The sequence below is a fragment of the Zerene cesonia genome, chromosome 15 (genome assembly GCF_012273895.1).
Source record: "Zerene cesonia ecotype Mississippi chromosome 15, Zerene_cesonia_1.1, whole genome shotgun sequence".
NCBI lineage: Eukaryota > Metazoa > Arthropoda > Insecta > Lepidoptera > Pieridae > Zerene > Zerene cesonia.
In genome coordinates, this window is record NC_052116.1 from 3,759,668 (window position 1) to 3,771,876 (window position 12,209).

The 12,209-nt window shown below is 31.9% G+C and overlaps 1 protein-coding gene across 1 annotated transcript; it reads left to right on the forward strand.

Moving 5' to 3' along the window:
• The first annotated feature begins 544 nt into the window (after nt 1-544).
• On the forward strand, nt 545-11,777 carry LOC119832389 (putative inorganic phosphate cotransporter). Its single transcript, XM_038356061.1, has 10 exons — nt 545-802; nt 1,248-1,409; nt 3,046-3,245; nt 4,899-5,135; nt 5,913-6,122; nt 6,347-6,514; nt 8,583-8,799; nt 9,136-9,257; nt 9,550-9,666; nt 10,835-11,777. Exons 2-10 carry the CDS (start codon nt 1,298-1,300, stop codon nt 11,072-11,074), a joined length of 1,623 nt encoding a protein of 540 aa, XP_038211989.1. The 5' UTR covers nt 545-802; nt 1,248-1,297; the 3' UTR covers nt 11,075-11,777.
• The last annotated feature ends 432 nt before the right edge of the window (nt 11,778-12,209 follow it).

Sequence of the window (12,209 nt, forward strand, 5' to 3'; positions counted from 1 at the left end):
TCGCTTTGAGATAAATAGCATTTAATTTAAATACATTTTATAGGCTCGCTTCGGCGGTTTTGTTTTACCGAGCGCCAGTTAATTGAAGCGTATTCAAGTATTACTGATTTTTTTACATAACTTCTCATTTCAAGCATTCTTACTTGATGTTTAAAACAGTAATAATTATTAGGTAAAGTCGCTTACAGCTTCGACTTCGTCTTGATTTATATGTATTATATGCGGATATCTTATTTAATTGCCTAATTGACAGTACTAATTGACTACCAATTAAGAAGCCCTCAATATTCGAAACAACATAGTTGTATACATAAGCTCCTTTGTTTGAAAACAAGCTTGACTTAAAGACAGTTCTTAAAATAGTTCTACCTTCACGATAAACGCTGCATACTTGCATATGCACCTGACGCAATTGTCTATTTATTCTAAGTTTATCACAGCATTTTAATCAGCATAGCGAAGCGATGCTAATCAATTACGTGTGTTTATATGAACTAGCGGTGTTTCACGGTTTTCGCTTGATAACTGGTATAGGCAGTTCACTGGATAAATAGTCAAGGCCGACAACCTCGTGTTTTAGCGTGGGTAATGGTGGGTTAGGATGAGGCCAATATTCGCCATGTGGCCAAGCACAGCACGCGTATACAGGCTGTGATCAGGCGCACAAATATAGTGATAAATACATTATAGAGTTCGCCAAGCCACGGATACTCGCGTTTGGCGTATAGTGCTTGGTGCCCGTGTGTATTAGTGCTTTGTAGTTAGCGTTATGTTTATGTGATTGTGATTCGTTTTGCTAAAGGTAATCGTGATTTATAACATTTTGAGTGTTATATCGAAATAAATTTAAACTTTAATGATATGTCTAAAACATATTATAATTGAATTCAATTTATGAAATAATTATTATAACTTTATCCAACTTTAAAAATATGACGACAATTCGTTAAAAATATTTTCATATATATTATGTATCATAAATTTGAAAATAATGTACATTAATTATTCAAAATATTAAATTTGATGAAATACCGACGAACTCGAAGCTATTAAATCAAAGTGGCAATAAATCAATCTAAGGTTAATTTATTATCGCAAAACGTCATTAAACTTGACTGAATAAGTATTTGTGTTTGTGACGTTATGTATCCATTTTCAAACAGTTCCATACAAATATTGAAATAAATGAGACTGATTCATATAAAATATACAAAAAAAAAAAAAATTAAAAACAAACGAAATTTCAGGCCACATGTAAATTATTTTCGTGGCTACAACGGGAACATAATATTTGAAAATGGAAGAAGAAAACGGTGTGAACCAGGCGCAGGCGCATAACCTACTGGGACAAAAGACACAGGTACCGCCGCGACGGAAAGACAATGCCCTTACCAGAACCTTACGGTCATGTAAGTACCTATACATTTGTGCCCTTTAAATTACAGAATATAGTTAAGAATTTAACGTAACGTAATTTTGGTGTCATGGCCATATCAGTATTGTTTTATTACGTTCTAACAACAATGTCTTATAGTTTAAAACTTAAATACGGACTACAAACATAAATTTTCGTATATCCTTTTAATATTATTAGTAGAAAATTGTATATAGTCAAATTTAAAATAAAAACCAATTTGGAAGTACTTATATTTAATTACTTTATGTTTACTTAATTATATTAAATATAGTTTTTTGTAAGAACGAATCAACAGTTTATTACTACCTACATTATTCTTTATTTAACAGTAAGATGCTGTATCAACAACAATCATCTTGACATTACAATTAAATGAAAATGCATGGTGTATAAAGTTGAAATGTGCAGCATAGTATCATAATGAGTTAAAAGCTTTTAAATAAACAAAATCGCACTTGCGGCAGTAAACTGCCATCCAACCGAATATACCTTTTATGTACTTGAAACTATAACAACACTAGCTTTACGATAAATAGTAGTCTATATATATCACTCTAGTGTATCATAAATGGGAAAATAATTTATTCCACGGTGAAGTAAAAGAAAAACAAACACTAACTAACGAAAAAAAAAAAAATTAACATTGGTCAGAGTGAATTAATAGAGGAAACTAAATGCGATATATCTATAATAATACAATAAAGAGGAAGAGTTTTTTTGTTTGTTTGTACCCTAAAGGCTCCGAAACTACTGGTCCGATTTTGAAATTTCTTTCACCAAAAGAAAGCTATATATTCCCGAGTGCTACAGGATACTATTTATCCCGGAAATGTACTACCGGCAAAGCCGGGGCGAACAGCTAGTAATTGTAATAATTTAAATCTCGTGTCTTAAACGGTAAATAATAGTGGGTCCGAAAATGTTGACTTTAAAGTGTTCTAGAGTCACTAAATTGCTGTATTATGGTCCATTAACCTAATCTGATGTAACCATCTTTGAAACTAATTCGACATAAGATTTAATGCGACTGATATTTAAACAAGATATAAAAGTAAACGCATTTTCAAAGCGATTGTCCATTTTTAAACTAGTTAACCGGTTTTTGAATGTATTTTTTTATTTCTCTGAATAAATGATTTATTTTCCTAGTATGCATTCTGCTATATATTCGTTGTATTTTTGCATGTAATATGGCGGTTGTATTATCTATATCTTTTGTTTAAATAATAAAATTATTATGTTATCCGGAACCAAAGCTCCCAATCTCTATTTGATTTGCATTTATATAAAAAATATCGTGTTTACACCACGCATAATTCAAGAATTTTCAGTTTGTTGGATTGGGATAGAAATCACAAAAATTTTGCAAAACTTACAAAAACTTTTAAGATGACGTGACGAAGAGATGATGAAAAAATTTAAATTTGTCGAATTGTAAATATCCAATACTCTATAAGTTTCCTAATACAACAAAACAAAATAATGTAACGATCATTATCGATCCATATAACTTCCTTAAAATCAATTGCATTCCATTTAGAAATTACATATATATTTTAATTACATATATGGGTATTAACGTCCCATTTGTCAAGCAGGTGATTCTATGTATTTGGTTATATTTTCAGGTTGTGTCATCCCCCAAAGATACATCCTCGGAGTGATGGGCCTCCTGGGTGTATGCAACGCGTACACCATGCGAGTGTGTCTGAACCTTGCTATCACCCAAATGGTGAATCGTACTAAGTCAAGCAGTGAACACTTTGACCCTGATGCTTGCCCCAGCGATGAAATTATGGGAGTCAATGCTACTGTCACTTTACGACCCGTGAGTGTATAAGAATTTTGTTACTGTAATGTATATAATAATATTTTTTATGGCTAGTCAGCAGGCTTTAATCGCCCTAGGCAACGACTGTTTCTTCTCAGCTGAATTATATACATATGATAAGGCACCGGATATTGTCAATTACAACCACCAGAGAGATGTTACCCTGTATTCGTGCGAATTGCCACAATCCTGGTCTATTGACACTAACAAATATTTCAGAAAAGAATAAACGAAATCCGGAAAGCGGTATTTCTTTTATGTTAAAAGATTATTAAAATTAAATTTACCACTTCCTGCATAGTAATAACGTATACAAAGCTGGTTGAATGTAAGACATTTGCTTGATTGAGGAATAAACATTCAAGTATTTAACAAACAATCTTTTAGAGCTTATAAAAGAAGTTTATAGCTGTACCCTGTGGTTTCACCCGCTTAAGTCCAATCCCGTAGTTATATCGGGATAAAAAGTGGCTTATATATTGTTCCAGTTGTCCAGCTGTCTACGTACCAAATTTCATTGCAATCGGTTCAGTAGTTTTTGCACGAAAGAGCCACAAACACACACACATCATAATGGCTAGCAGCATAAGCCCTCTGCAAATGGATTACTACCTTTAGTTTTTCAGTGGAATGGATGAATAATTCGTGAAAAAAGTGGTCGAATCCCACAACGAACAATCATAATCATGTAATCATAATACCAAATATTCTTCTAAAAATAGATAATAAAACATGTTTTCATCTCGGTTCAGTCTTAAATTTCAGAATAATGAGTGTAGTGAAAGCCAAAGCAGCTGAAATATAAACCAACGCCGCTATTACTCTAGCTTACCAAATTCGAGCTAATCTAGCTGGAACTACATTATTTACCCTGTCTGTTTGACGCAGTTGGGTATTTTCCGAACAAATCTCTTGCTTTTGTCTTATTCAATATTTATCGCTTTGTAGTGAAATATATTTTATTGCCTGTTACACAATGGTATTATCATAAAGTTAAATAATGTGGATGACGCAATTTTTTCCACTTCATTGCTGCGTTGGTTGCCATAAAAATTCTAAAGAATATAATATTTATAAATGTTGAAAGAATAGAAAAAATTTGTCACGAGTCTCTTGGCCTCTTGGCCGAGAGGCTAGGCGTTGCTACGGTTTGGTAATAAGACGCGGGTTCAAGTCCCGCCTCTTGATCAAATTTTTTCTATTCTTTTAAAATTTCTCTTTTATAAAGCATTTCAATGCTATGAAACTAAAAATCAATTAAATGAATTAATGCCCAAAAAAGAATAGCTTCATATTAAAATTTGAGAAAAATATAATCAATTTTCCAAACATGATAAGAATGTAGGTCAATCACAACGTATACACCATATACACTATAACCATAAGCAATTCTAGGCATTCAATAGGTACACCATCTTATTTTTATAAGATTAGGAGACGTGCTGCTGATGTTCTTAACAAATGGACAGATATTTTACTTTAATCATATGATGTCTATGATTTGCTGAGGGATGTTTAGAAAGAGAAATCTATAGTTCTTTTGAATTTGATCTCTATTTGTCAAACTTTACTCAAAACAAATAAAACAAAGATTCAACGAGTACCAATTAAATTCTCGTCACATGTGCATATTTCAATTTGATTTCACAGTATGCGATATTTGACTGGGACGAGAAAACGCAAGGGCTTATTCTGAGCGGCTTCTATTACGGGTACGCCGCCACCCAAGTGCCAGGTGGTTACTTGGCCGAGAAATTTGGAGGTAAATGGACATTGGGAGTGGGTCTCCTCAGCACTGCGCTTTTCACCTTCCTCACACCGATCGTTATACGTGCTGGAGGCGCTACATGGTTATTCATTTTACGAGTGCTTCAAGGAATGGGAGAGGTTTGTTATTTTTTTTATTTTACGCAAAGCCAGAATACATTTGAGTGTTTTATGCTTATAGTTTGACTGCGGCATGAAATAAATTACAAAGTAATATACATTTCTTAAAATACTACCTCTTTACTATCTACTTGAACTGGTACAGTTAGACGGCTCCGATATAGTTGCATTTTTACCCTCTAATAGTAAAATAAAACGACCGTGTCTCGAGTCGCATAACAGTAGATAATTTAAATTAAATATGGCTAGCCCTGTGGATTAGAGTGGGAGAGCAGGAGCTTGCCTACCGCTGCCATATGCGTGAGAGAAAGGGAAGCTAGACAGACTGAAACCATAACGCGTTACATAACGAAGCGGTTAACCCTCCCATAAGAAGTTATCACTCCAATAACAGCAGAATACAAGGAATGAAGTAAAAGACCTTACAATGTATCACTGTTAATTTCCTGACGTTTTATCAAATACTTAAAAAAATAGCAATCTTAACCTGATTTTTACATCAATTTGGTTTTTGTTTCTATTCATTATCAAGAGACATAAGACATAAATATACTAATATGGTATTTTTCTAAGAATTATGTGTTATAGTATCATTTAAACACGATTATTTTACTTGTCAATACTTTTAACCGCAACACTTAAAACAACAAAACTGCAGACATTCGTCATTATTCAAAACAAACAAAATGTAATTCACCTTCAATCCATATACGATTGTTTAGCAACTCGCAAGATAAGCCATCCGTGACGTTTGACATTTCGATCACTGTGTTTCAGGGTCCAACAATGCCGGCCCTAATGATAATGTTGGCTAGATGGGTTCCGCCACACGAAAGAGGCTTCCAAGGCGCGCTGGTATTCGGTGGAGCGCAAATTGGAAATATTTTCGGCTCATTTATGTCCGGGATTTTGCTCGCTGAGGGCAGAGACTGGGCTTATGTATTTTATTTCTTTGGCGGGTTCGGAATACTTTGGTTCACGTTGTGGGTAAGCTGACCACATTTATTAAATTACGTGTTTATTGCGACACTTTCTCTGTATTATATTTCATAAATATATTATATGTAATGAGTATTTGCTGATCAATAATTGAAAAATGCTTACTTTACTACAAAACTAAATATTATTTTACAGTTTATTAGACATCGATTTTTATAACCTAAGCATATTTACATAATGGCTTATTGTACTATTGCTTTTTTACATTTCAGAGTCTTCTATGTTACTCAACGCCGAACTCTCATCCGTACATATCAAAGAAGGAGTTGAGCTATCTAAACAAGAATGTAACAACAGCAGAAACGAGTAACGCAAAGGATCCTGTCCCCTGGAAGGCTATATTGCGTTCGGTGCCCGCATGGGCGCTCGTGTGGGCCGCTGTAAGTCATTCACGTTATTGGTTTCACTTCTACACCCACGATTTATACGGCCAATTTCGTATTCGAACGCGCTCAGAAACGAATCCAATCTTTATTACCAGTAATATACTACAAACATCTGCTTTGAATTGTTACGATAGAGTGTTACGTTCATTATGATAAGATAACGCACATGATTTATTTGAGGGCAAATATTATGCAATTATTTTTGCAAGTACGGGAATAACTTGGAATGTTTGAACAGCTTTGTAGTTTATCAGTTTGGTGTAGTAATATCTACTAATTTTAATAGGATTTTAAGAAGAATTTTTAAAGTTAGGTATCAAAATAAAATGGATGAGTGCTATTTATAACATTTAATTATGACAAGTTTTTATTAATACCCATACTATGAATTCTATGTATCATCGAACTCTTGAGAACATAGAGAACATAGTAGAACATCTGTTTTATGTGGTTACGTAAGATGCGGTATTTAATGACACCAGCGGCCGTGAGAAGGCCTTGGTTATATTGTCAATCTATGGAGTATGATTCTATGTACTAACGTTGTAGATTGAAACAAAGTGCATACATAATATTGCATAAGACTTTATGTTTAATTTACAAATGAATTTGGATGAAAAACTTTGAGTACAGTTTGCATTTTAAAACTTTATCAGTTCAATCCTGGCACTCTCAAGCATTTTATAAAGAATAAAATTAATTGCGACTCTTATTTTAAACTGAAAATCGTAATGAATATTAAACGTATATACATCAAACTAAGTGGTGACTTGTGCAAACATTATTAATTGTAACTAAAATATTGAGACAAATAATACCTACGAAAATTCGTGCAAAAAATGTTTTTATATTATCTTTTTTATTTGTCTTTTAGGCGATAAATCTAACATTTATAACACAAGTAAATCATATCATTAAAATGCAATGTTCAGAATAACTATATATTTCAGGTACCTATATTATAATAATTATGTATATAAAAACAATTATTATTACTACGATTGCGAAATGTTGACCTGAATTTTAGTTAACTCAGCAGTCTCAATTATTTATTATGATAACTTGAATAATCTCAAAAAGTTAGTCAAGTGTTATTGACATAATGACCGTTAGTATAAATAAATTGATAATATTATGAGATGATTAATTATTATATCTAGGGAACTGTATAAGTTTTGTAGAAATTTGAATGATCATTGAATTCTTTACTAAATATTATTAAATTTAGAGCGCCTGAAATTTAATAACAGTCAGATGTAAAATGCATATTGGAGTATTGAAAATAATATACATACTTAATTGTAGGCGCTAAATTTTATAAGGTGAATGTTAATGTTACCCAAAAGTCGCAACCATATTACGTTGATCTAGCAATCCATTTTCTGAGAAAAGCTTGTCAATAACCAATTGAAGGATAGTTTTTGTATTGGCACGTATTAGAGATCAATCGAAAATACATAATATTCGAAGATTAATGCTAATCCTAGATATAAACAGGCAGATACAATAGCTATTTCGGGCGATAGTCATTTAAGAAGATGGCTTAAATTACAATTATTATATATCATTAATTCCTCCAATCTTTAATTGGTTTTAAAATAATAATAAAATTTGGTACCTTATAACGTAAGTAACTTCATAAATCTAATGAAGAATGTTTTTTTCTATTAAAATATTAGTTTCATAATTTAATATGTATACTGTTCTTCTCATTTTGTGAAACTTTTGCTAGGTCAATGACATAAAGATATATAACGATTAGAGTGGGTGTCTCCAAGACGAACGCAATCAGTTTCAACTTTTAAGTATTGCCAAATATCTGTACCGGTTATTCAACTCTGTTTTATAATCAGCTAGCTTTACGCCCACGATTTCGCCCGCGTAGACAAAGGGAAAAATCACAAGAAAATCAAGCTTTAAGAAGAAACATTAGCTATAATTTTTTTAATCCCGCATTAACCCGAACGAAAACGGGAAGCGGCCAGTTCAGATATAACACCAAAAAGTTCCCAGCTTTATTCAAGCCTTGAAGACGTATACATTAAAGCAATATTATTTCCAGGTTGGCCACGACTGGGGCTATTACACAATGGTAACAGATTTGCCAAAGTACTCGCATGATGTTCTTAAATTCAATATTGCGACTACTGGCGTCCTCACCGCCCTGCCATATATTGCTATGTGGGTGTCCTCTTTCGTGTTCGGCTTTGTTTGCGACTTATGCATCAAAAAAGGCTGGCATACCATCAAAACTGGAAGAATTATTCACACGACAATCGGTAATTATAATTATGAACATATTTATTGCTGCCGATTGTTTTTACAATGCGATTTTTGGTAAACAAGGAAAGATATTATATTGAAGGTAAATACCACACGTAGGCAATGAAGTTTAACTGGATATTTTAAATATGTCGAAATAGTTTAGTTGATTTAAATTAGTAATTGCCATAAAAGCTGGATATTTAATTCGATAACTACACAAATATTTGGTTATATGTATTTTCTGTGGAACATACAAGGCGGAATTTAAACTGTTATTTTTAATTTTAGTTTTGCCTAACAAAACATAAAGAAACTCCTAGTCATTTTGTTAAATTATATTTTTTTTCTAGCTGCCACCGGCCCTGCGATTTGTATCATCTTAGCTTCATATGCTGGCTGTGACAGAGTTGCTGCTATGGTATATTTTGTGCTCTCCATGGCACTTATGGGTGGATTTTACAGTGGTATGAAGGTAAGATTCCATTCATATCTTTTGCATAGACGTATATCTATGTTGTATACAATAAACTAGTAATGCTTAAGCAAATTCCCATTGCTTACTATAATCGAGGTTTATTATTAAATTAGGTTTTATTATAAAATAACGCCGGATATGTTTAAGTGATTTAAGAACAATTGAGGTTATATTAATCGTAGTTCCGAATGCGCAGTGATTTGAAATGTTGCTGATAGATTCCTTTAAAGAGTAAAAAATTGTCTCGATTGATCAAAATTGTTATTCTATAGTAGAATATGGTTTTCAGGTAAACGCATTGGACTTAGCACCGAACTACGCGGGGTCACTGACTTCTCTCGTCAATACAACCTCAACATTCGCCGGCATCATTACTCCGTACCTTATTGGATTATTGACTCCAGACGTAAGACAATTTTATAGCAATCAAACAGTTCACATTTTCCATTAAAACGTATTTTCTTCTAGAAAAGGTCCAATTTCCAGATCTTTGCGAGGTATTTTCATAAATCAACGTTTACCTTTGTAAGTTAATTTATAGTTACACAATCAACATTTGATTCATCATGTATTATTACAGATTTTGTTGTTCCATTTTTTTTCAAAAGATCACTTTCAATTGCGATGTAAAACATATGTTCTAATTACGGAAGCAATTTTCATTTTGATAGATTGTGATACTTTATAAAATACAGCTCTTCTCAAAAAATGTATACAGTTATTCTCAATTGGAGCATGTAAAACAAGAGTTCTTGTTTATCGAGTCGATCATCTGATACGACTGGGTCTGGCAGGAGAAATATTTCGAATTTACTGATATAATCCGATTATTTATAACCATTCTGACAATCGAATCAATTCATTTTCGCCTATTAACAATGATGATATGAGATGGTTTTAATCATTGAATTTGGAATTTAAAGGATTTATATTAAAGATTTTAGGAATTAGATAAGAGTAATCGTTACTACAGTTTGAAACACAGCACGTTTCCACCATTGTTATAAACTATTTCGATATAACATTCCGCGTTGTTTACTCAGTTGGATAGTCAACATACGGAGTTGCCAAATGTCATAACATTATGTATTATTGTCATGGGTCGTTGTGTAAGGTTAACTGATTTAGTTTAGTTTTTATTTTTATTGGATTCGTTTATTTATCAATAAAAAATATCTTTATGTCACGAAATTCTTAGTTAATTCATGCTAATATGGGCGATAAGAGAATAAAGATTCCAAAAAAGAGAAAATTGAGTTACAATTACATGTATTATTTGAAACTCAAACTGAAACATTTATTCAATAAGACTTCTTATAGAAGCACTTTTGAATCGTCATAACACAGTTACATTACATTATCATTTTGACTAAACGATATCTGATTTTAAAGTACTATTCTAGATGTAAAATTAAAATATAAAATTAAAACTATATTTAATTTGTGACATTTTGAATATGTTCTAACAAGCTTTGAAAATCTTTAAAATCTGTAAAAAGTACCATATTTAATTACAATTTTCCAATATACTCACATAAAACTCAGAACTCTAATCATCTGTTACTATTTCATAGTCGACGCTCGTGCAGTGGCGGACGGCGTTTTGGGTATGCTTCACCGTGCTAGTTGGTACCAACGTGGTATACTGCATTTGGGCGGACGGTGAACAGCAGTGGTGGGATGACGTCAGGAAGTTCGGATACCCACCAGATTGGAAGCATGGCTCGCTACTACGAGATGATGTCATGATTGAACAACCTGAGACTGTTAAGCTTTCTAGCAAAAAGAATACCAATGATGATGATGATGATTAAATGGGATAGTTTACCAATAAATGCGTGGAGATCGTCGCGGGTGATCGTTGTTGTAAAATTGCATGATATATGATTTTATTGAAATGTTTTTTGACAATAAGTAGGTAGATAATTGTGAATTTTTGAAAATTTAAATTAAAAATTTGCATACAATTGAAAATGTACTACTAAAACAAATATATTTGTATAAATATGATGAAAGACAAGTGTAATCAATGTTTTTTTTGTTAGTAAATGGTTTATGCATGAGTACTATATTTAATTATAATGTATGTTTTATAGAATATGTTATACTAGATAAGTGAAATAAAGACAGAGCTAATTAAAGGCGGCGTTGAGAGCAATTTCATAAGTTTTGTATGTGATGATACTCAATATTCATTACATAATAATGCCTACAAACACATGAAATAACAAAAAAGTTAAACTATTTTTTGTCACTTTTAGGTTGTGTTTATCAATATACATTGTTATGTTATATCTGTAATATCTTATAATCTAATATAATATATCTGTAATAGCTATGAATACGTATATAAACAGGTGACATTTCAACAAAATTACTCAGTGATTTTAAACAATTTAAGACGAATATCTACCAGATAACCTAGTCAGTTAATTCAATATCTTATGTGTCAGCCATATTAAGTAGTACAAATTATGATAATGTTATGTGTCTTATATGTTAAAAATTTTCATTTTACTTGTGTAATACTCAATAAATATTGTGTTCAATAATATGTTTTATTTGTTATAAACCATAACCTTTATCTAAATTGTATTCTCTTTCACAAAATGAAAAATATCCTATAAATTATTAAATTTATACGATATTTATTGTTTCTAATATTAATATTGTATTTATGTCCAAATGTATTATATTTATTATATTTTCATGTCTCACTTTTAGTGAACTAAGTAAAGCTTGTTGTTTGTTATATGCTCAATTGCCCAATAAGTAACTTCAGCTAGATAAGCAAAATAATGCTAAGATTTATTGTAACTGTCGTCGATAAGATTATATATGTGGATATTTAGAGATTTTCTTTTACTCCAATGAAGGCCATCGTAAAAGTTGTCCCTACGACTTTATTTTGATAACAATTTTCAATCACAGTTATTATAGGAGCATATT

Bases quoted from the DNA above. Each gene is read 5' to 3' on its own strand.
- LOC119832389 (XM_038356061.1), top strand. From the start codon at position 1,298: ATGGAAGAAGAAAACGGTGTGAACCAGGCGCAGGCGCATAACCTACTG. The intron at 6,123-6,346 runs GTAAGCTGACCA...TTTACATTTCAG, and splicing joins TACTTTGGTTCACGTTGTGG to AGTCTTCTATGTTACTCAAC. The intron at 6,515-8,582 runs GTAAGTCATTCA...TATTATTTCCAG, and splicing joins GGGCGCTCGTGTGGGCCGCT to GTTGGCCACGACTGGGGCTA.